Source organism: Brachyhypopomus gauderio, chromosome 17 (genome assembly GCF_052324685.1).
Source record: "Brachyhypopomus gauderio isolate BG-103 chromosome 17, BGAUD_0.2, whole genome shotgun sequence".
NCBI classification, from domain to species: domain Eukaryota; kingdom Metazoa; phylum Chordata; class Actinopteri; order Gymnotiformes; family Hypopomidae; genus Brachyhypopomus; species Brachyhypopomus gauderio.
The window spans coordinates 19,286,481-19,310,790 of record NC_135227.1 but is presented as its reverse complement, the minus strand read 5'-3'; the positions used below and the strand labels follow the sequence as shown (position 1 = coordinate 19,310,790).

At 45.4% G+C, this 24,310-nt stretch overlaps 2 protein-coding genes across 11 annotated transcripts in view; both read left to right on the top strand.

The window, feature by feature from the left end:
* Positions 1–81: 81 nt before the first annotated feature.
* On the top strand, positions 82–16,633 carry aftphb (aftiphilin b). Of its 8 annotated transcripts, none has more exons than XM_076977534.1 (10): positions 82–293; positions 3,778–5,293; positions 7,274–7,416; positions 7,813–7,933; positions 9,244–9,297; positions 9,608–9,709; positions 9,910–9,943; positions 13,235–13,330; positions 14,523–14,646; positions 15,170–16,633. In XM_076977534.1, the coding sequence occupies exons 2-10, from the start codon at positions 3,794–3,796 to the stop codon at positions 15,300–15,302; spliced, it is 2,307 nt and encodes a 768-aa protein (XP_076833649.1). In that variant the 5' UTR covers positions 82–293; positions 3,778–3,793; the 3' UTR covers positions 15,303–16,633. The 8 variants fall into 8 exon arrangements, 7 of the variants coding, with proteins under 7 accessions (XP_076833649.1, XP_076833650.1, XP_076833648.1 ...); XM_076977535.1 differs by having other exon boundaries at positions 3,755–5,293; positions 9,913–9,943; XM_076977533.1 differs by having other exon boundaries at positions 3,755–5,293.
* A 1,474-nt stretch (positions 16,634–18,107) lies between these two features.
* The window catches only part of abch1 (ATP-binding cassette, sub-family H, member 1), a 30,726-nt gene continuing 24,523 nt past the window's right edge, over positions 18,108–24,310 (top strand). For 2 of the 3 annotated variants that reach the window (XR_013121770.1, XM_076977540.1), the window contains exons 1-6: positions 18,108–18,218; positions 19,942–20,093; positions 21,104–21,263; positions 21,515–21,669; positions 22,841–22,948; positions 23,748–23,841. Coding sequence is in view for 2 of the 3 variants with exons in the window: in XM_076977540.1 (XP_076833655.1) it covers positions 18,207–18,218; positions 19,942–20,093; positions 21,104–21,263; positions 21,515–21,669; positions 22,841–22,948; positions 23,748–23,841 (681 nt within the window). In the remaining variant the exon portion in view is untranslated. Of the gene's footprint in view, positions 18,219–18,405; positions 18,647–19,941; positions 20,094–21,103; positions 21,264–21,514; positions 21,670–22,840; positions 22,949–23,747; positions 23,842–24,310 lie in introns of those variants that run through there. The other variant, XM_076977541.1, reaches the window with a different exon arrangement.

Genomic DNA, 24,310 nt, shown 5'->3' with positions numbered 1-24,310 from the left:
CAAAGAATCGTGTGAAGATCACCTTAAAAAAGTGACCGAGCCACGCCGTCGTCGGCAGGGGGCGACAAAGCGCCACTAACTGATGGACTCATTATGATGCGCAAGGAACGGGAAGCTTTGGGTAGCGCACAGATGATCGGGGGACGATAGTCGGCACATTAACCTCAACCACAAGGCGAGGAGAGCAGCAAGAACAGCGGGTTAGCTGGCTGGAAGGTTAACATCGGTCAGTCAGTCATGCACGACTAGCGGATGCGAGAGTCGTCGTGATGTGTAATAAAGGGTGAATGCAGGTAAGACCGGCGGGTCGTGTATGGCTCTCGGATTACGTTACTTTGACAGGTAGCTAACAGGCTAACTAGCTAGCATGCTAACAGGCTAACTAGCTAGCATGCTAATCAGCTAACTAGCTAGCATGTTAACAGGCTAACTAGCTAGCATGCTAACAGGCTAACTAGCTGGCATGCTAACAGGCTAACTAGCTGGCATGCTAACTAGCTAGCATGCTAACAGGCTAACCAGCCTAATAGGAAATCGCTGCTGTTTTTGTCACAGTGCTAGCGAGGCTAGCTACATGAGCTGTGTGCGTCTAACGGGACGGCGGACCGATTAGCTGCGGACTACCGGATCAACGCCGTCATTTGGTTTCACTCTCCCGGTTCTTCTACAGACGACCAGGGCGAGTCTAAACGCGGGGTGGATGTCAGGGTGCCCCGTGTGTCCTGAGGCCGGACAGTGGGCTGTGGTGGGTCCGCTGGTTGGATGTGTTCCGCCTCCAGCCGCGTCCAGCGAGCCTGCAGCGGGGGGCCGGTCCCCTCATGAGGGCTGCACCGCCGTCTCTCCTGCGCGGTTTATGTCTGGTGTTCATGCAGTACAACACGCGTACCTGAGCCCAAATCATCTCATTTTACCTGTTTAATGTTGATTTAGAGAGACATGAGAGGTAGGAACCATGTCAACACGCAGATATTAAGACTTTGAAGCTGACTGTGATGTTGTACACACACACACACACACACACACACACACACACACACACACACACAGCACAGTAAGACCAAACAAACGGAACATGTAGTGGAGTGAAAACCTTGTTTTACTAGTGATGAAGGGAATAGGGTTAGAGGGGTGAACCGGCCTCTGTAGGCCAGGTTTAGTTTCAGCAGGAGTTGTGCTTGTCTGTGCGCACAAAATGACAGATAAAGTTCCCCAGAGATCATGTTACTCATTCTTACAGTGTGTGTGTGTGTGTGTGTGTGTGTGTGTTCGCATGCATGCTTAGATGGGTACATACCCTGACAGTCACATTTCAAATCATAATTGAAAGCCAAATCTTATTTTCCACATTTACCTCATAACTTTGGGATACATTTTTTTCTTTTCTCAGTCAGATTTGATCAAGTTTTGTTTTTTTTTTTTTTGTTTTTTTTTAAAGCTCAGATGTTGATGTTCTAAACAGATACATTTTTCCACATCACGTAAGCTACAACTTGCATACTGCACTAGCACTGTGGTAGAACAATCTTATCTTGCTCTGGAAAGGTATTCTGGCTGCGTGAATAATTAAATGCCCCACGTCTCACCGGACAGCACTGGCTGATCTAACCCTGCACCACTTCTCCCTGCCATGAGCTTCTGTTTGCTTCTGTGCTTAAGGCCTGTACATTTGGCAAAGGGAGTGTGATGTATATATTTTAAACCATAACTCAGATTACTAATTGTGAGCACTGTGCACCAAAACACAATCGGTGCACAATCAGAAATGCTGTTTCTTAATGGATCACTTGACCAGAACATGAGTCAGCATATTTAGAGCATGTGGTAGATAATTTGGTGACTCTGCAGTTTTCCACTTGGCAAGAAGCAGTTCTGACTGGCCTTGTTCAGAGCTACAGGAGCCATGTGGCGGTTGTCATGCACCAGCCTCACACGAAACGGCCCTGATGAGACACCATGAGTGTCTTCATAACACCACAACACCTTTCCCCATTAGCAGCTCTTTGCTGATCAGACGTACTGATCAGACGTATTGATCAGACGGTGTTGAGAAGTGCCATGAAACAAGTCACCATGTGCTTCAGGTCTCTCTTTGTGCCTCAGATACGGCAAGGTTGTATAGTTATGTTTATTTAACCTTGCAAGGCCAAATTTAGAGTTGAGCTCAGTAGCTGTATTATTCAGAATGGCTCTGAATTCCATCACTGATTGAAAAAAATGCTTTTTCCAGTAATAAAAAATATGCAGGCCATAATAATAGTGTACTGTGGACTATGGTGAGTTCATTAGCCGGGACCTGTATGTGTGGTCAGGCCACTGCAGGTACCGGTGATCTTTCTGAAGGGCACCAGCACTCAAGCAGCTCAATTATTTACATTGGTAGAACTGGGTGATTTATTTGAGTGGCTGGTTCAGATTAAAATGTCACCTGTCTACATTGTGTCAGAATGCACTACGCTTTGATGACGCACTCTGACTTTGGTGTTCTCGCACTCCAGACGTAATCCAGATGATCTCTGTCGTAATCTGGACACTCTCTGTCGTAATCAGGACACTCTGGTCATTATCACGTGGCAGTCTGGCATACTCTGGTTTGAGAATACGCTGGTGTTTTCTGGTGCTATCATACTGACTCTGGTGTGCTTGAAGAAAACGTGGAATATGCAAAAACAATATTCAACACTACAATGGTGATATGATTTGTGATAAATGAACAAATATTTGTGTTCATATTAGTGATACACTTTATTGTTCTGCATTAACAGGTACACTGCTAACTTGCTCACTGAATAAACTGAATAAAATAGGATTTTAAACAGTTTCGTTAAGCAAATTGTACAGCAATTCCCAATTAAATAACTAATTTAAAGAATATTTATTTAAATAATTAAAATAAATGTTTTAAGTAGTGCTGTCAATTCCAGGTGCCGCGATTAAAAGTCCTCACCAGGATTTTGCTCAAGCTTGCTAGATTTTCTAATTAGCAATCCAGGTAAAATTAGTGGAATCAACACAATCCAGGAAGCCTGAGCAAAATCCTGGTGAGGACTTTTAATCGCGGCACCTGGAATTGACAGCACTAGTTTTAAGTTAATATAATATAAATAATATGTTGTATATATTATTTAATATCAATATATTTATTGAATTAAAATAAAGTTAAATTTTACTGCCCTCTTTAATATACTTTCTTCAAAACCCCATGTCATGGACACGGGTCATGCCAGGCTGAGTGGTGACCCCAACACATGTTCACCTCACCACATCTGACCCTCACGGCAGGTTTGACCCCTGACCTAGAACACGCAGACAAAGGGAGGGAACAAAGGTGAAAGAGTTTAACAAAACCGAACATAAGAGTGCACTAACGACAACGGTGACGTAAACAAAGACACCCAATGAGCAGAACGATCTGCGCGTAGCTAACGGCTGGTCAGAGCTTGATATGATTGGTCTGTCGGTGTGAAAGTTTCATCTGATTGGTCATCTGATGAGAAAAATCCTGTTATTTACAGATGCAATGCACGTAAATGTTTCTTAGTCCAATACGTATTTTGGGATGTGTTCGTTGCGCATGTTCATATTACAATGTTATTTGCCGCGTGACATCGGTGGTGTAGTGTGATTAGCAGCTGTACTTCAGTGAATGTGAGGTCTCATTTGTTAAGGAAGAAACATCACAGAAGTGTGCTGACGGCACAGATTTACAAGCTGTCTTTTTTTAGCGTTTCATATCTGTTGATTCTCTCTTTTGAAGGTGTGCGTGCATGTGGCCTCTAGGTGGCGCTAGGGGAGCATGGAACCTGACGTGGCCCGACTCTACTCCTCCTCCCCTCCCCCGCTGGACGAGGTTGGAGAGGAGGAAGATGAAGATGAGTTCGGGGACTTCGGCGGTTACGGCGGAGGAGTGTCGTGCAGTTTCAGCTTCTCGGAGATTGAGACACCCGCAGCGCTCGGCCCGTCGTACGCGGCAGAGATCTCCCCGCCCGACCTGCGGGCCTCGTCCTCACAGGGAGTCTCCCACGCGGGGAAGACCACGGAGCTAGGGGAGAAGAACCAGGCCACCGTACCCTCAAACTCCGGCCTGTCAGTGGATGAACCTGCTGTGTGTGTAGACTGTGAGAATGGAACATTAAAGACATCTGATGTTCTCGTCAACGGAGATTCACCCTCCGGCCTCCAGGGGGCGCAGTCTGTGCTCTCTAACACAGGACAGCACAGCCGGGACTTTGAACGCAGCAGCACGGACAAAAGTGGGATTTGTCTTGGCAGCAGACACATCAAGCTCAACAGAGATGCAGAGGAGGACGAACCTGTAGAATCGGGTGTAAACAGCACACACACTGGGCTCCCTGGGCATCACAGCACAGGGACTAAGCTAACAGATAACCAAAGCACACAGACTAGACTGGCAGATGAGCACAGCACAGAGGCTGCGCTAACAGTGGCTAATGGCAGAGAGCCTGGGCTAGCTCACACAGGGGAGTGTTCTGATCCTCTTTCACCTGGGTCTGGTAGCATCTCCAAGCCTGGAGACACTGTAGCAGGTGAGCAGCTGCCGGAGGCGATCTCTGACCTTCAGCGGTGTAATGAGAGTTCAGTAAGCCCCACGGCGGAGGTACCTGTGGTCGTCCCCAACACGGAGCTGCTAGAAGACCCAGAGGAAGTCAGTGGGGCTGAACTAGGCTCCTCGGTGGAGGTGGGCCCAGACCAACGGGCCTATGAGGCTTTGAAGGAGGATGAGGGCAGTTCGGTGGGTCCCACAGGGGAGGAAGATGATGACTTTGGGGATTTCAGGGACGTCAATCAGGGTTTCGCTGACTTCAGCCGGACTGACTCTGCCACACAGGAGGGGTTTGCTGACTTTGTTACAGCGCTTTCTGGATGCTCCAGTGATGAAGAGTTTGAGGATACTGACACCCTCAAGGACTTGAAGGAGGAAGAGGAGCTGGCCAAGGAGGAAGATGGTGATAATGATGGCATGCAGTGTACAGACCTCCCTCCAAGTGACAGCTTTGCAGATTTCAGTTCGGCGCCGTGTGGAGGTTTGGCAGGTGGGGTGGGTGAGAGCTGGACAGCGTTTGGCCAGCAGGGGGAGTGTGAGAGCCAGCACGAGACATGGGCGGCGTTTGGCCAGCAGGGGGAGTGTGAGAGCCAGCACGAGACATGGTCGGCGTTTGGCCAGCAGGGGGAGTGTGAGAGCCAGCACGAGACATGGGCAGCGTTTGATGAGGAGGAGCAAAGTAGCACTACAACATCGCCACCTAGTGACAGCCTCCAGACAAACAATGTGCCGGTAAAAAAAACCTTAGAATACATTTGAAACCTTCCATTAAGATTTTCTTCTGCAATAATTTGTGTTTAGTGTTTTAAATCTAAACATTATGTTGTTTGAAGTAACTGTGCATCTGTGCTCAGTTACATTAACCATAAATATCATAGAATCTACTTCTCCTGAGCACACAGTAGTGAGAGGTGTGACCTCATATAACATTACCAAACTCTTTCCTTCTCTCTCTCTCTCTTTCTCTTTCTCTCTCTCTGTCTCATTTTGTCTCTTCATATCTCTGTGCCTGTTTATCCGAGGTGTAAAAATTGCAGATACTGTGGTGTGTAACACTAGGGGTGTCACGATTTCGATATTAAATCGAAATCGATCGAAATTGTCACGATCTCGAGCCTCGAAGTCAAAAAGAGGATCGACGATCCCTCCCTCTAAGCTACGCAAGCACCCACACTACGCAAAGTAAAGCCTGGTTTAAACTAGACACGTCGCGAGGGTCCACGCGCCGAAAATGACGTAATCGCGGTGGCTCCACCCGTGCGCACTGGTGATTCGCAAGGTCGTGCACCTCTCGAATTTTGTAACTTCGCGCGCGCCGTGCTTCAGCACAATTAACCAAGTCATGTTTTCTGGGCTCATACACCTTTAGAAGGTGGAATTAAAGCACCTAATTAAGTTAAATATTTATACATATACTCGTAATGATTCGAAATAATTTGCTTTTTCATCACATTAATGGTTGTTTATTTTCAAAACGCCCATTCTTAACGTCTTCATGTTCTCTCATGTTTTGTCCTGGAATTACAAGAGGCTCGTATTTGTTAATGTAATACAGGAGAACTGTTCAGTCAGACAGATATTTGTTGTGAAACGAAGTAGTTACACTTTCAAGCATTTTCAAGTACTTTAGCCTAAATCTCAGCACTTTTCAAACCTGAAACACAAAGCAACATTAATTCGTCAGGTAAATGTTCCTTCCCCTGTTTTGAGGGGTGTTTCTTTATACTATCACATATCGTTTTGGAGAACACTGCAAATAATATAAACGCCTCCGCCGTTTGCGCAGGTTCACGCGAGGTGTGCGGAGTCGCGCGCTACAGTAACTCGCGAAAGTATAATCCATAATAAATAATCCAGCCTTGACGCGGCTCAGGGATTACGTCACACGCAGCGCTGTGCAGCCGTTACGGTTATTTAAACAAATTTAAACATGGGTCTGTGGCGGCAGCTGAATGCAGAGCGTTGAGGAATGATTTTGATTGGTGGATCGCGCTCTCTGTCTGAGATTTTTTATTATTAAATTTTTTCGCTGATGCTGGTCCAGCGTGGCGCGTGCCAGTGATTATGCCTCGGTGTGCCTATGGCACGCGTGCCATAGGTTGCCGACCCCTGCCATAGACTAATCTAAAACTGGCATAGGCCTCTGCTGTAAATCGAGAATCGAATCGAATCGAGCCCTAAAATCGGAAATACAATCGAATCGAGAATTTAGAATCGTGACACCCCTATGTAACACACACACACACACACACACACACACACACACACACACGTTACCACTGGACAAAGAGAAGGAAAGACCCAGCAGAAGACAGTAACTGTCTGGATGACTAGTGATCATGAAATATAGTTTTCAATTTATTTAAGTTACCAGTACTCATTCACCTGCTTCTGCTCCAGAATAAAATGCTCCATTTTGAATAAATAATGTCTCTAAACTGAAAATATGTCTTTTCAACCCAAAAGCCTGATGTACAGCGTGGATAGAGAGTGTGTTCAGTCTGGGGCTCTCCAAACCTGAACCCTGAATTAGATGAGAGAGAGAGAGAGTGAAGTGAGGAGAGGATGAACTCTGTATGAACTCTGGATGAAACACTGTATGTTTGTGTTTGAACTCTTCTCCGTCCTCTCTCCTTTTTCTCCGTCTCCCCCCTCCTCTCTCTCCCTCCCTTCCTCCCTCCCTCCTTCTCTCATCACTCGTTCTTTTTCCAGGCCGTGTTGAGCTGCAGACTGCAACACCTCTTCCAGAGCACTTTTCTCTCAGAGGTCACCCCCGAGGTCACAGAGGTCGTGACCCTTCAGGTCCTGCTGGAACCCCAGGACCATGGGGGCCACGACTGCCACCACGCTCAGGGGTGAGGCTCTCGACCTGCTAGTCTTTGTGATTACTCATAACACGATGATATGATCCCTCCCTGTGGAGTGTGCTGATTGGTCATCTCACCTTGATGTGTCTGCCTGTGTGGGGTCTTCTGATTGGTCATTTGTTGCTTGACTCCAGTTTCACTCTCTTTGCAAGCTCTTTGATCTTAATAAGTAAAAATATAGATAATAAATGTCGTACTCTTCAGTGTAAGAAATGCTCGTACATCGTATTTAGCTAGTCTAATTTGTATACACATGTAAAAGTAATCTCATCAAGGAAGAGCAATCCAAACATGACAGCAGACTTCTGTCTTGTTTACTGTGAGAGGTGACTACAGTGTGTCCTTCACATCTCCTTCACGTCTCCTTATCCTGTGCTGTCTCAGGGAGTCCGTGGCCCTCTGGCGCCACCTGCTGGACATCCACTCTGCCCACGGGCTCAAGGTCCAGTGGGTCGGTTCACATAGCAACAGAATTCTGCTGGACAGCCTGGGAATGCGGAACATTGTGAGAGTTCCATCCGTTCTGCACTCAGCACAGTGAACACGCCCGCACACTCGCTCTTAACCCCCTTAACACTCACTCTTAACACCCCTTAACACTCACTCTTAACACCCCTTAACACTCGCTCTTAACCCCCTTAACACTCGCTCTTAACCCCCTTAACACTCGCTCTTAACCCCCTTAACACTCGCTCTTAACCCCCTTAACACTCACTCTTAACACCCCTTAACACTCACTCTTAACACCCCTTAACACTCACTCTTAACCCCCTTAACACTCGCTCTTAACCCCCTTAACACTCGCTCTTAACCCCCTTAACACTCGCTCTTAACCCCCTTAACACTCGCTCTTAACCCCCTTAACACTCGCCCTTAACCCCCTTAACACTCGCTCTTAACACCCCTTAACACTCGCTCTTAACACCCCTTAACACTCGCTCTTAACACCCTTAACCCCCTTAACACTCGCTCTTAACACCCTTAACCCCCTTAACACTCGCTCTTAACCCCCTTAACACTCGCTCTTAACACCCCTTAACACTCGCTCTTAACACCCCTTAACACTCGCTCTTAACACCCCTTAACACTCGCTCTTAACACCCCTTAACACTCGCTCTTAACACCCCTTAACACTCGCTCTTAACACCCCTTAACACTCGCTCTTAACACCCCTTAACACTCGCTCTTAACCCCCTTAACACTCGCTCTTAACCCCCTTAACACTCGCTCTTAACCCCCTTAACACTCGCTCTTAACCCCCTTAACACTCGCTCTTTACACCCCTTAACACTCGCTCTTTACACCCCTTAACACTCGCTCTTTACACCCCTTAACACTCGCTCTTTACACCCCTTAACACTCGCTCTTTACACCCCTTAACACTCGCTCTTTACACCCCTTAACACTCGCTCTTTACACCCCTTAACACTCGCTCTTTACACCCCTTAACACTCGCTCTTTACACCCCTTAACACTCGCTCTTTACACCCCTTAACACTCGCTCTTTACACCCCTTAACACTCGCTCTTAACCCCCTTAACACTCGCTCTTAACACCCCTTAACACTCACTCTTAACACCCCTTAACACCATCTGTCTCTTAGCAACACATTCTAGGGATACAGTTAGAGCCATGTCACCATGGAAATAAATGTAAATTTGTGCAGCCTGTCAGTTAAGGATCCGTTAGGACCAACTCCAACATAACTTGTGCAGTTTGAGTGATTTTGAGTGTGTTTTTGATTTGAGTACTGTTTGAGATTTGAGTGCTGTTTGAGATTGTAACGATCTGTTTGTTGGGTTGTCCCTCCCACAGTTGTTCACTCAGAGCAGGCGGCCGGTCATCGTGCCTATATTTGCAGCTGGCCTGGTGAGGGCAGTAGTGAGCAACTCATGCACAACATTATCCACTCAAAGAACAATTTCTGCTTCATGACTCACACATTTTATGGTCTTAATTCATTCTGTACTTATGACTGTGTTTGTGTTGGTACCTTCCTGTTTGTGTCTGCTCTGTGTGTCTGTATTTCATGTCGTCTGAGTTTTTGGCCTCTGATAACACAGCTGAAGTGATGATTGTAGGATGTCCTTTTAGACTGTGTCTGGACTGAAACACCCTGACACTGTCTGTCTGTCTGTCTCTCTCTCTCTCTCTTTCTCTCTCTCTCTCTCTCTCTCAGGGGATGCTTGAACCTACTAAAGATCCTGTAAAACCTTCTTCATGTTCTTCTGCAGCTCTGAGGTCTTCTCCAGGCCGGGACACATCCAATCTATGCACACCGGTACACACACACACACACACACACACACACACACACACACACTCCATCTTATTTAGTCAGATATTTTACTCCAGGTTTATTGGCTGTTCTGGCTGGCATGTCACTTCCTGTAGAGATTAGATCCATATTGGTGCACCACTATAATGGCACAATACGCATTGTTAGATTGTCGTTCTCCTGTGTTTCCCACCTTTGTCCAGCAGGTGGTGCCCTCGTTGAGCATCACTGAAGATGGTACGTCCCAGCGCCGAGCTTCTTTCTCTGTAACACAAGACAAAACAACCCGCCACTCTCGACAGAAATCTTACTCCTGAGATCATTTCTCTCTCTCTCTCTCCCTTCTCTCTGTTCCTTCCGGTTCCTTCTCACTGTTGCACCTTTCTGAGTGGGTCCTGGTCCTCTGCTCGCTCTGCTGAGTTTAAGGCTGCTCTGGTGCGTTCTGCTGTTCCTTCCTCTCCTCTGAACTGCTTACACCTGACTGCCTTAACCCAAGAGCCCAGCTGAGTTGCCATAACACATCAGCGCCTGCAGGGGGCGTTGGGGGGAAGGAGGGTAGCTGAGTGATCTGGGACAAACCTGTTGTTGTTCTTTTCTCTCCATACCTCTGTATCACTTTACGACTGTGAAAGCACTGTGAAATTCTAGTCTCTCCCAGTCTGTCCCTCCCTCTCTTCCCCCCTCCCTCCCTCGCTCTCTCTCTCTCTCTTTTTTCTTTGGTTGTCTCTGTACTGTACACTGAGATGCACTACCTCGTTTGGTCAGTATGCTTGTGCGTCTGTGGTGAGGTTCAGTGCTCAAATATGCAACACTAAACACAAACACCATAATGATCTGTATCAGTGAGTCATTTGGACAGTTCTCAGTCAATGGAGTTACAGTTCAGTTTGAAGTATGTCGCTAACAGGATCAGTTTTACACCAGTTCCACGTGCACTACGAAAGCTGTTAATGGTTCTGGTCCACTGCAAACTGGGCCTGTCCGGTTTACCTGATCACATCGGAGCAGAATGCCGACTGTGGCAACAGCACAACAGAAAGGACACGGAGGTCCTTCAGGTCTCTAATACACACACACACATTTTTCATCCGCTTCAGAGTACAGATCCAGACAAGGGTTTACTACCCTCTGTTTTAACTACAGTACACTGCAGCGGGCATTGGCCCGTCATTTGGGTCAAATAATGGGGGCAGTTGAGGGTCACAAGGCTCAGAGGAACAAGTCTCCTGTTTGATGTAATCCGAGAGAGATAAACCTGTTTCCAGGTATTATTGCCCCCTGCCTCTGTCACTACAGCTAACCAGAAAGCTAAAGGAATGCCACCCTCAGCCATTCCAGTGCAACCCAGAAGGCCCTGTAGTAACAGAGGAGCGGTTAGCGTGCTGTCATTAGCCTGTGCTAGCTGGTTCCTCACAGGTGTCCTTCACTGGTTGTCCAGAGATGCTGCTACCTTACTGGGAGTATCGAAGCGTCTGGGCGACGCACTGGTTGACCTGGTGATGCAGTTCTTTATTCTCCATCAAACTCTTTCTATCAGCTCACTAACGTATCTGTAATTGGCTGATGCGGTGAATCAGGAGTGTTTGATCAGGTAAGCCCCTCCCCCTCATGGGCGGACTTTTACACGCTCAGGGCCAGGACAGGGAACCACGGGGGGTTATTATTTTGCATGGTGCAGGTCCTACTGTGGGCCAGAGATGTTCCTGGGGTGGTTTTCCATGGTGTTCCTTTTGTGTTTTTCTTGTTTAATGAGGCAGATTTTTTTTAATACAGCTTCATTTATGATATTAAAGCCACACAGAGCTTTACAAGTACAAGAAAAGCCATAATCATGGAAATGGGCATTTCAAAATTGTACTTAAACATTTATTTCAAATAGCACCTCTGTCCCGTAAACAACTTCTATGTCTTTGATCTGTTCAGTCTTCTGTTACCTTTTCTGTCCTTTTGTTCGACTTCCTGTTGATGGGACAAATCTTATTCCTGATCTTGATCTGTCTTAAAGAACTTCTCTCTGATGCACTTTAGTTTAATGGTGGTTTTCTTTTAGATTTGAATTATGGTTCCTATTGGCCATTTGGGTTCTTGGAGTTTTCAGAGCCAATCACTCTTGTATTGAATATTATTTCAGAATAAGTAAAATAAAATGTTTTATACTATAATACATCATTTCCTCTCTTTCCTGTCTCTGTCCTGTCCTCTCAAAACCTCCTTTCAAGATGACACAACCCCTTTCACTGGTTCTGTCTCCCTATTGATGATGATGATGATGTTTGACTCGTACTGTATGCTGACTTTGACATGAATGCAACGCTTGGCAAATGTCAGATAGATGCATAGATACATACATACATACATACATAGTACACGGATAGACATAGTACACAGGGTTATAAAGGAAGGTACGGTAGAAATATACAGTAAAATACTAAGTATAAAAATAAAGTTAAATTATAAAATAGTATAGACTTTTAGTGTGTCTATGTAGTGGAGGAACAACAGTGTAATCCAGTTGCTGGTCACATTGTGAAGATGACTGATGACAGCCATAAAGTAATGGAGGTATATGAGAAAGAAGAAGAAGAAAGAGAAGACGTGTTATATGCCCCATTCTCATAAGTGCAGCATCCAAATTATGTAATGACATCCAAACATTTGATCAACTTACCTGAGAACGTTTAATTGTACCGAAGACATAGACATGTTTCTCCTTTCATCCAGTGTTTTTTGTGTGTATTCTGTCACTTAAAGGTCATCAGTAACACACACACATTGTTCCAGACAGTATTTTTTAATTAATACCCAGTATGGTCTTAAAGTATGTTTTCATGTCAAATGTCAAAATTCATAATTTGTCAGTGGATCTTAACAAAGAAAACTTAAAACAAAAACACCATAAAATGCAACACCTACATACGCGTATTTGATAAAAGCAATTTTTGATGAGGAAACAGTTTAACCTTCTCCTGACCGCCGTTTGTAAGATGCAGATGTGATTATTTATGTAGAATCTGTTTTTAAAGCAGCGTGTTGAGGGGTCTGGTGGATTATGTCAGCAGTACCTGTTCCTGCACTACAGCTGAAGCTGTAACACTAGCTGGACGAAACTCAGCATCTGTGACCTTCTGGTACTCACTGATTCAGGATCAGTTCCCATTACTTTACATCTTGTGCGGAACCAGAAAATCTGTTCTCAGATCAGAGCAACTGATGGTGGTCTGTCATGTTTTTGCATCAACAGTATTAATGCACTGTAAAAAGTAGCAAAAAAAAAAAACAAACAAGCCAGACGGATGGTCTAAATTAATCGCATATAAGACCTTTATTTATTTATGTTTAAGAAATGAGCTATGGAGGTTAGTCCAGGAAATCTTTTTCTTTGATTGTTTTGTTGTGGAGGGGGTGGGTTTGTTTTTGTATGTTTTTTTTTATACAGTTGTTGTTTTAAACGTACTAGGAGCGTGTGTTTTAACCTCACCTTAACGTTCTTGCCTCCCCGTGCCTGTGTGCTGCTGTTGCAAACTACAGCACCAGGGGGCGTCGTGTCCCAGCTCAACCTTGATTTCTTTGGCCCGGCGGGAGAGGATAGTGATACTGATAGTGGTACTGATGCACCTCTGCCAGGTTAGAATAGAGATGTGGTGTTGTGTATATACACACACACACACACACACCTGTGCTTGTGTTGTGAGATGCTGTGGTTGCTGTGAATCGTCTCTTTTTCACTCTACTAATTGCTGTTGGCGACTGTAGGAAGCAGTTTTCATGAATGAGTAAAGAGGGCTCATCTCTTTACACATCTCACCACCTGGTGGCGCTCATGGGCTCTGGCTCTGCATAGAAGGGGAGCTAGTGACATGAACACCTGTAGATGTAGCGGAGAGTCACTGCATGTGATTGAAAGAGAAACGGGAAACGCTGGTCTCAGATCAGTGTTTAAAGGGAAGCTGCTTCCTGCAGTCCTGTGTTCTGTCTTACTCTGTATGTGCCAGAGTTAGTTAGAGTTATTGGTAGGGTTAGAATTAGGGGTAGGGTTAGGGTTGGAGTTAGAGGTTGAGTGAGTGTTAGAGTTAGGGTTGGAGTTAGAGGTTGAGTGAGTGTTAGAGTTAGGGTTAGAGTTAGAGGTTGAGTGAGTGTTAGAGTTAGGGTTAGAGTTAGGGTTAGCTTCTATGTTGGATCTGTGACCTTCACAAATGCAATGAAAATGTTTTTGTTTATCTGTTTGAGAGGACACTGGTTTTGTGTATGTGTGTTTTAGAGGAGGTTACATGGGGGAGAAACTAGGAAAAAAGTTCGACATTTCTTGCCATGTATATATTGTTCATTCATTGGCATGTATTCTTTTTGAAGTTCAGTAAAAATATTATCTTTTAATATATTAATTTTTCATTTTCTTTTACTATAACCCTACTGAGCATTTGAGTGAGGCTAGCAGGCCAAAGACACTGCAGTTGAAATGTGTGTAGTTTAGGGCCTGTAGGTGTAGTTTAGGGCCTGTAGGTGTAGTTTAGGGCCTGTAGGTGTAGTTTAGGGCCTGTGTCCCATGTTCTGCTGTGAGTTTAGCACATTGTTACTGAGGGTGTGTGTGAAATTGCTCAGACGTCATCCTGTATCTTTGGTACAGTCTTTTATACTGAAAGCAACTGTGTGTGTGTGTGTGTGTGTGTGTGTGTGTGTGTGTGTGTGTGTGTGTGTGTGTGTGTGTGTGTGCATGGAAGCACGCGTGACCGATAGAGAAGTTATCTTTTTTTAGGTATTATTGTGTTGGGGAGGAAGGGGTGTTTGTACTTTAATAATATCTGCTCTGTGAATTCAGGGCTGGATCCAGAGTTGTATGAGTTGACCACTGCTAAACTGGAGAACAGTAACTCTGGCAACAATAGAACAGATGCATTCAACAGACTGATGGAGAGTATTGAGAAAACCAGCACTCTACAGAGGTGTGTCATCACACACACACACACACACACACACACACACACACACACGTAGACCTACAGCATACACACATAATCTCACCGCTCTTCCCAGCAGGTTTGTAGAATTTTGCAGTTACATTGGAATAACAGCACCTTGATCCCTTTGGGGAACAGACACGTGTATTTGACCCCTGGACGGGTTTCCGTGTCTGTAGTCCTTGTGTCTGTGTACCATCTTTCAGACTCTAGTTGCAGATTCATTGCAGGGAAACGTAAACTGAACGGGTTTCAGCCTGAGCTCTTAGGGAGCCGTGTTCAGACTGACCCGTCCGAGTTCACCTGAGGCGCATTTCATTATTTGTACACAGTTATGCTCGTGTGTAGCTTTATCAGCCTCAGCCATAACGCTTACTGGTCTCCAGTTTACTGACACCACTGGTCTGTGTGCAGCGTGATGGTCTGTGTGCAGCGTACAGAGCTGTGTTGCCTCTTTCACACAAACACGTGTGTGTGTGTGTGTGTGTGTGTGTGTGTGTGTTGCCAGGAAACCAGAGAGAGATGGGGAAATGAGTGAGGAGGCCGCCCAGGTGATCTCGGTCCTCCCCAACCTGTCTTTCATGAGAGCAAGAGTTCTGATGTTCCCCTCCACGCTCACTCCAACAGCCAATCACCTCTGAGCTCCAGCACTCACCGTCCAATCATCTGTGACCGCACTGCCCTCATTATCCTGCCTCGTCTGTCGCTGCTGCTCCATTGGCCTGTAGGGCAGGTGGACCTTCTGTGTAACGGAGAAACTAAACCCTGAAGTCCCTGAAGGACTCGCCACCTCGAGGGGCTGAAACCACCGGCTTGGTGTGATCAATGTGTGTTTGTCTTTTGGGATTAATCGTTTCTCTTGTCCTGCTAAATGTGTTTTTATCCTCTTTTTTTAATCTAAATGACACATGGTGCATCAGAGAAATGGGAAAAACAATTGCACATTTTTAGTACTTGAAGGAAAAGACAATCCTGAACATTGACCCCTCTCTCTCTCTCTCTCTCTCTCTCTCTCTTTCTCTCTCTCTCCTCTCTCCTCCTCCTCTCTCTCTCTCTCTCTCTCTCTCTCTCTCTCTGTGGAGGTTCTGAACACTGTGTGGTAGTGCAGACATCTCAACGGCTCTTTTAGGTCCATCTCGGAGAACTAGTCTGACCACCACTGCGTGGTCTTTCTCCTGCTAGTTGGTGTCTCTCAGACGTCTGGTGTAATCCACTGCATCTACAGTGGTCGTCATAACCGCATATGTTTATTTATCATTTCTTTTCTATGTTTGTGAATTTCCTGTGTATCTTTACCAGTTAGCAAGCATTCAGCATAGCTACTAAACACAACACACACTTCTGTTTCTCCATCGTTATGATCTTAAGGGTTTTTATGTGTATTTATTTTCATCATATGTTCTTGTGTTTTCTTCTTTGGTTTGTATTTATTTGTGGTGTAATGTTAAACATTTGAAGGGAGGTCGTGCACATGTAGAGACCGCACAGATGAGTGTGGGGTCAATCTGTGTTGGGCTGTGGAACACACACAAAGTGCGCCTGGGAAAACACGTGATTTAGTGAAGAAGGTTCCTGTCAGGCCCATTTTCTTAGGAATATATATATATATATATATAACAAGTCTGAAGTTCATCTCAAGCAAGAATGGTGAATTTTATCTTGACTAAATTCGAGTGAGCGAGCGAATAGTTTATTAAGTCTTGTTTGTTTGTTTGTTTGTTTTTGATTGAGTTGTGGACGAGGCAGAACGCCGACACGGATGTGTGTCTAATGAGGAAAAAAACATGGAAACTTTAAAGAGGGAAGGATCGTATATTCAGCACCATTGCACTGACTGCGCTGTGCACGCGCTCTTCTCTAGCGGAGCTTACCGCGCCGTGCGCGCGTGACCGACCGTGCAGAGACGGCGCGAGGCAGCATTTGTTACACTAATATGTCATGATGCGACGTTCAATAAATCAGCTGTACACGATTTCTGGTCATTTTTTATCAGTCCAGTTTCGCTCGTTAAAGGCACGAGCAGTGTTACTTTCACAGATTACCATGCAATCGGGGAACTGGGTCGACCAGAACACGTCTGGTGCACCAAACACGTACAGGTGCTGGTTAAAACACGCTTTGGTTGAACAGCAATGAAATAAACAGGTTAACGTTCATATACCCTCATTGCTGTTCTTTTTTTTTTACATATATGTGTGTGTGTGTGTGTATAATATATATATATACTTTTTTACAAAGTAGCAATATTTTTTTACTGTGTGGTTGCTCAACAACGTACCTGCTTTGCTGGGGTTATTTTGTTAGAATTGCACGTGTTTGGATACCCCCCCCCCCCCCCCCCCCCCCAGGTGTGCTTGCCCCCCTGAGCACCGACACCACGTCCAGTCCTTATTCTAGGACCGGGTCCTACCTGAGCTAAACGGAGGAGATGGTGAGATAAGGTACTAGAGTTTACCTGACCAAGAAGCTTCTTGAAATGAACAGTAGCCTAACCATTCCCCAAATGTCATCGTTTGGATTATGGGTTGGGAAGACGCATCTCCACAGATATAAACTGGGTTTGGACACACTGGTGTACATCAGCACAACCTTGGACACGCTGGTGAACATCATCACAACCTTGGACACACTGATGTACATCATCACAACCTTGGACACACTGGTGAACGTCATCACAACCTTGGACACACCGGTGAACGTCATCACAACCTTGGACACACTGGTGAACGTCATCACAACCTTGGACACACTGGTGTACGTCATCACAACTTTGGACACACTGGTGAACGTCATCACAACCTTGGACACACTGGTGTACGTCATCACAACCTTGGACACACTGGTGTACGTCATCACAACCTTGGACACACTGGTGAATGTCATCACAACCTTGGACACACTGGTGTACGTCATCACCTTGGACACACTGGTGTACGTCATCACAACCTTGGACACACTGGTGTACGTCATCACCTTGGACACACTGGTGTACGTCACAACCTTGCACACACTGGTGTACGTCATCACAACCTTGGACACACTGGTGAACGTCATCACAACCTTGGACACACTGGTGTACGTCATCACAACCTTGGACACACTGGTGAACGTCATCACAACCTTGGACACACTGGTGAACGTCATCACAACCTTGGACACACTGGTGAACGTCATCACAACCTTGGACACACTGGTGAACGTCATCACAACCTTGGACACACTGGTGAACGTCATCACCTTGGACACACTGGTGAACGTCATCACAACCTTGGACACACTGGTGAACGTCATCACAACCTTGGACACACTGGTGAACGTCATCACAACCTGCTGCAGTGTTAGAGAGACACTACGAACCGAGAGGATCCGGTCTACATCCGTATTTTATATTTAATCCGTCTGTTGTAAATAAAGGTAAAGGTCGCCAACACGCTCGGGGGCGATTGGGTTAACGGGCGCGTCTGCGTGTCCAGCTCTGGGCTCACGCGGTCACGTCCGGTAACGGCGTCGGTGGTGGTCGTGAAGGCCCTCGCGGGGGTACAGAGATGGAAAGGCGGGTACGTTTTGCTTTTGTATGACCAAATCTGGCCGTTTAATCGCTGTTACCCCGGTGGCTCCGGCGAACCGTCGTTTATTAGAGCGGTGCTGCGACTGGGACGTCCCGCATCCGCGAGCGAACGATCCGAGACGCTCGTTTCACGTGCACGGCTGCGCGCTCGCGACTCCTCCGGGTTTTAGGAAGCGCGCGTGCACGGCTGGCGCGGACCGCGTGCACGTGTGACGGGAGGCGGCGGTCTGTGGTGACGCAGCGCGTGAGATGTAGACCTCGCAGCGATGGCTCTCCGCAGACGGCGCGCGACATCCCCGTCGCGTCGGAGCGTGCAGACACCCGGTCCGGTCCAGACGTCTCGGCACTGCCGCAGGAATATTCACTTATTCTTTTAACGGACGTCATTTTGCTTAAGAGCAGCGCGCGCTCCTGCAGGTACACCTGTGTCGTCATGTTCGGGGTATTATCGGCAATATCAAAATGTTGCATGTAGTACTACTGTAGTTTTATTGTTGGCATCACGTACATTGGTGTTTGTGCTCACGCCTGGTAAACGTGTGTCCAGTGATGGAGGTCTAACGTGATCATATCTGAGAGGGAGAAATATCTGTCTCCAATAAACCAGAGTTCCTGTCTGCGAGTCGCAGGTGCACAGTGGTGCGCGTAACCGCAACTATAAATCGAACAACTGACTGTTGTGTTCAGTTATTAATGGAACAACTGACTGTTGTGTTCAGTAATAAACCGACCTACTTCAGCCCGACTCACTGTTTTGTTGAACTGAAATTGTCAGCTGATTTTTCACAGATGTCCCGGTGGTTTCTTAGCCGGCGGCGCCCGTGTTACCTGTCGGTATTCGGTGCACTGTAAAAAAATTCAAGTCTCAGCAACAAAAAAAATCTTAGTGACCAGTTGCACCAAATTTTTTTAGTTGGTCTAATTTAAGCTCTGCAAATAGCAAATTTTAAGTTCTGCTGACAACAGAATTCAATCTAAAGAAAGTAAATTGAGTCAACAAAATGTTATATATTAACCAAATACACCTCGTGAGTCCAACAAAATGTTTTATGTTGTTCCAGCTACATTTGTTAATTCAGTTAATTATTAATTCGTATCCAAGTTGCCTAAACTATAAATTTTATGCTTTATGAAGTAAATTCAAAATATACAGAATATAATTAAGTAATTGTGCATTTTATTTGCATGTCAAAAAATAAACATAAAACATCACGGCATGCAAAATGATAGGTTAGATCCGGTACTGAACACTGAATTTGGCTTATTTACTTCCCAATAAATATATGACGTGATAATACATGAAATGTAATGTTCATATAACATGATAATGATGTGTATATAAAGCGCCGGCCCTGATCCACAATTACAATATACAGTGTGTGTATATATGTAGATAATATCTCGTCATATATATATATATATATATAGACACACACACACACACACTGGTATATCATGTGAAAGTTGTGGTGTTAAAAGTAATGAGGCTGAAATAAGAAGCAGGAATGAGAGATTATGATTCAGACCTAAGCTTGACCTCAGTGACCCTGCGTGAGCCTGACCCTGCCTCTCAGTGTTGTGACTCTTTCTGAATGCCATCTCAAATCCTAAACAGACTGCTCTCACCATAATTTCCTTCCTTTCTGTGTGCGCGTGCGTGTCTGTGTGTATATGTGTGTATGTGTCTGGTGTGTGTGTGTGTGTGTGTGTAGACACCAGGGGGTGTAATGATGAAGACTGACACAGAAGCGTCTGTGTGTCCGGAAAGTTCTGGTGCTGCCGTCCTCTGTCGGGATGTGTGTCGCTCCTACGGCAAACTCAGAGTCCTCACCAACCTCAATCTGTCTGTTCCACAGGGCCAGATGTGAGTGCAGCACACACACACACACACATACACACACACCAGACACACCAGACACACACACACACACTCAGAGCCGGCCCTGGCCAATGTGGTGCCCTAGGCGAGATTTTGGTTGGTGCCCCCTGCATCATCAATCATCTGGTTTTTACACTCACACAGACACCGCAAAGCTTTTTTTGATAATTTTTTTTATTATTTTAGAACGAAAACAACAGTAAAACAGTAAAATCAGTATTAAAGAAACAAATAAAAACCAAATGAATTATAGATGTTACAATTAAAAAAGTATAACAATAAATATATAGCTCAAAAATATTTTAAAACAATTTTAGATAAAGAAGTGCAGAGAACAACTTTTAAATTATAAATAAATTCAGCACTGATGAATGTCAAGTCACTGATCAGACACTCAAAATTCTCAGAGGAGCTAAATATTGTCACTCCTGTTGTTCTAGCTGTTGTTGTTGTTGTTGTTGTTGTTGATCAGCTGATGCTTATGATGTCATTGCTATGTTTTTTTGGAGAGGGGGGTGTCATTAATTACTATAATTAGTATAAACTGCAAATTTATAATATCATTGTCCCGTTTAGATCACAATCTTGAAAAAGTTCTGACATAACTGATCGTAGTCAACCCCAGGTACCTGTGCAATTCACAATGGCACGATTAAGATCTTTCTGCTCTTGAAATCTATCCGTGTGTTAGTGTGTTCTTCACCACGATCGGCCCACAGCCAGATTCTCTACGTCTGTGTTTTGCTGTCACCTGCTATCTGCTGTTTACAAGCTGTGTGGTGCAGTAATGGTGTATAGAGTACACGTCCAGTCCAGCTTCAGTCATGCTTCAGTTATTCATTCTAGCTGTATTAGTCTACCTTGTGATCACGTCTCAAAGTTGTGAGATTAGGATCTGGGCTGAAAAGAGTGTTTCTTTTTGTGTTTATTTAGGGACTTTCAGTGTGTTATTTTAAAAATGACACCACCATCTTTTCACTTCCCTTTTTTGTCAGCTATGGGTTACTGGGGCCGAGTGGTTGTGGGAAGACCACTCTGCTGAAGTGCATTGTGGGAACACTGAAAATCTCGCGAGGGCAAATCAGTGTGTTGGGGAAACCACCGGGGTTCCCCGGACACGAGGTCCCAGGGAGGATGGTGGGATACATGCCACAGGTGAGGAGAACATCATTACATACTTCAGTCTCTCTGCCTCTCTCTCTCTCGCCCTCTCATCCTCTCTTTCAGAGTCTTTATCATTCTCTCACTTTCTCTCTCTCTTTTAGATCTTTAACTCAAACGTTTTTGAATTTCATGCAAGTCAGAATATACGATCAGATTCCATTTGGTTCCGTTTTCCGTTGGATTTCAGGTGTGTAACAAAACGTCATACAAACGTATCAGACTGTGTCCTCCCGTTCTTGCAGGATATTGCTCTGTACCATGAGTTCACCATCAGTGAGACACTCTGGTTCTATGGCCGTGTACACGGCCTGTCCTCCAAGAACATCCAGGCCAGAATGGACTTCCTCATCAACTTCCTGGACCTGCCCCAGAAAAACAGCCTGGTCAGGAACCTCAGGTATGAACTAACTGAATGAATCTGAATCAGTTCTGAGTCGTTTAATCATCCTCAACTAGGTATGGTCAAGGAACGCCACGACAGGGATGTCTAACCCTGCTCACAGTGACACAGTGTCGCTCCACATAAACTCCGACGTGCCTTACACAGTCACCAGGGGCTTCTGTAATAACAGAGAATTTGGAGCACAAGCTATTTATCCGTTTCTGAACTATTACCAAAGTGCATTTCTATTCAACCTGAACAGGTTGTAAGTTGAGACTAGGCTTGAATGCCTTGTGGGTATTTTTCTTTTGAAGCTTTGTGTGGTGCAGGACTAGATTTATTGCAAAGAGGCCCATAGACTTCATTTTGATTGGCTGATGTCACGTGGATTGTGTTTGTGTGTGTGTTTGCGAGTGTGTGTGCGTGCACACTTGTGTGAGAGCATTTGTAGGCATGTGTGAGCACGCGCGTTTACATGCAAGTGAGTGTGTGTGTTTGCTGCAGACACACAGCTGGGCAGAGTGTGTTCACTGATGCTGAGGTATGTTTGGTATGGGAAGCTCCATCTTCAGAGACAGAGTGGCCTCGTAGGCCTCGGCATTCCAGTCCCCCCCCCCCCCCCGAGGCTAGAAGTTACAGGTGAGGTTACAGGTGAGGGCAGCCCCCCCCCCCCCCCTGCCAGACAGGTGCCCCTTGCTCTGATTGCTTGAGTGTTTGAGTATTTGAGTTTGTAGTTGTCAAGTTGTGTGGTGCATTAGTCACTATTATTTACAGTCTCCGATTGGTTAGCTTTACTTTTTAGTGCATGTTTGATACTTGCTTATTAGTTAACCATGCTTTGATAATCTGTGGTTTGGTTACCTGCATTTTGGTTAGTATTTTGTTAGTATTTTGTTGATTGGATTGTTAGTATCATTGGTAGTTTCATATTTAATTGATAATTGGACGAATGGAAGATTTTTTGTTTTCTGATTAGTAATTGGTACGTTTTGATAGATATTTGGTTGTTAAAATGGGTTGTAACTGTTTGGTAACTGGTTGTTTTTAACGGTAACTGGTTGATACATAGTTGGGTTACTGGTTGGTCATATGTTGGCAATAGGCTGTTTTTTATTTTAAAAAATTTGTATTGGTTATTGGTTGATATTTATTGATCACTTGATTGGTTGTGTTTGGTCATTTGTAGTGGAGGTCAGCGTCGTCGGGTCTCCCTCGGTGCTGCTCTTCTTCAGAACCCTCAACTCCTCATCCTCGATGAACCCACAGTCGGTGTGGACCCTGTCCTCCGGGCCAAGTGAGCGTTTTCCCCTCATCATTTCATCCTATCCATCCCTCCCTCCCTCAGGCTGCCTTTCACCACAGCCGTGCTGAACCTCCAGTACCTGCGGAACCAGTCTGTCAGTCTGCGTGTTGGAGAAACACCGTGAATTTTGCATTTCATTCTGGTCACATGACACAAAATGTTGTGTTTTTCTTGTGTGGTCATACCGCCCCATACACGCTGCACACACCACATAAAGGTCCAAGCTTGCTTTGTCACAACATGAACTTGTCACGAGTTTTCTTACTATTATATAATTACAATGGAAAAACAAGTCAGAAATGTATTAGAGCGTACGGACACGCAGCTATCCCACACCACCCCGCCCCTTCTCACTATGCCCCGCCCCATCTCACTATGCCCCGCCCCATCACACTATGCCCTGCCCCAATATGCATGACTCTGCTCCAACATGTCGCACTCTGTCAATTTACTGATGAGTTACACACACACACACACATGCATGTCAATGCAGTCTTCAACTGTATTAATATAAATAAACAACCCTATGTTAGTCTACTTCACTAATTAGTTTAATTAGTCTACTTCACTAATTAGTTTAATTAGTCTACGTGACTGCATATTATTCTCAGGCAAAAGGACAATGCACTGTGGCTTTTGACCTGTCCTACATGTGGTCTTCCCCAGAGTGTGTGATTCAAATCCTGTCCTGTGGTCTTCTCCTCACTGTGACTGTAACTTAAATCGTGTCCTGTGGTGTCTCCGCTTAGTCATGTCCTGTGGTCTTCCCCTCTGTGTCCTGTACACACAGGATTTGGCAGCATCTGGTGGACATAGTGCGAGGAGGGGAGGTGTCTGTCATCGTCACCACCCATTACATAGAGGAGGCCAGACAGGCCCACATGGTAAGACACATTCTGGGTGAATCTTACTGGACCCTCTAAACAGGTCCAACCAGAACCCACTCTAAGCATTTGTAAGTCTCACTCTTACACCTGTTGTAGCTAATTGATGCAACTTTATTTTTGCATTTATATAATGCATAAATTTTTATTTTATTTTAATTTTTGTGCCATATTTTGTCAATTGTGATTTTTTATACCGCAATCGAAATTTGTCCTCCGCTTTTAACCCATCTGTGCAGTCAGAACACACACACACACACACACACTAGTGATTACTAGGGGGCTGTGGATCACACGTGCTCAGAGCGGTGGGCAGCCCTAGCCCGGTGCCCGGGGAGCAGTTGGGGTTAGGTGCCTTGCTCAAGGGCACCTCAGTCATGGCCTCAGGTCTGGGAATCGAACCAACGACCCTCCGGTCACAAGACAAGTTCCCTACCACAGGACCATGACTGCCCTGCTGTATTGCATT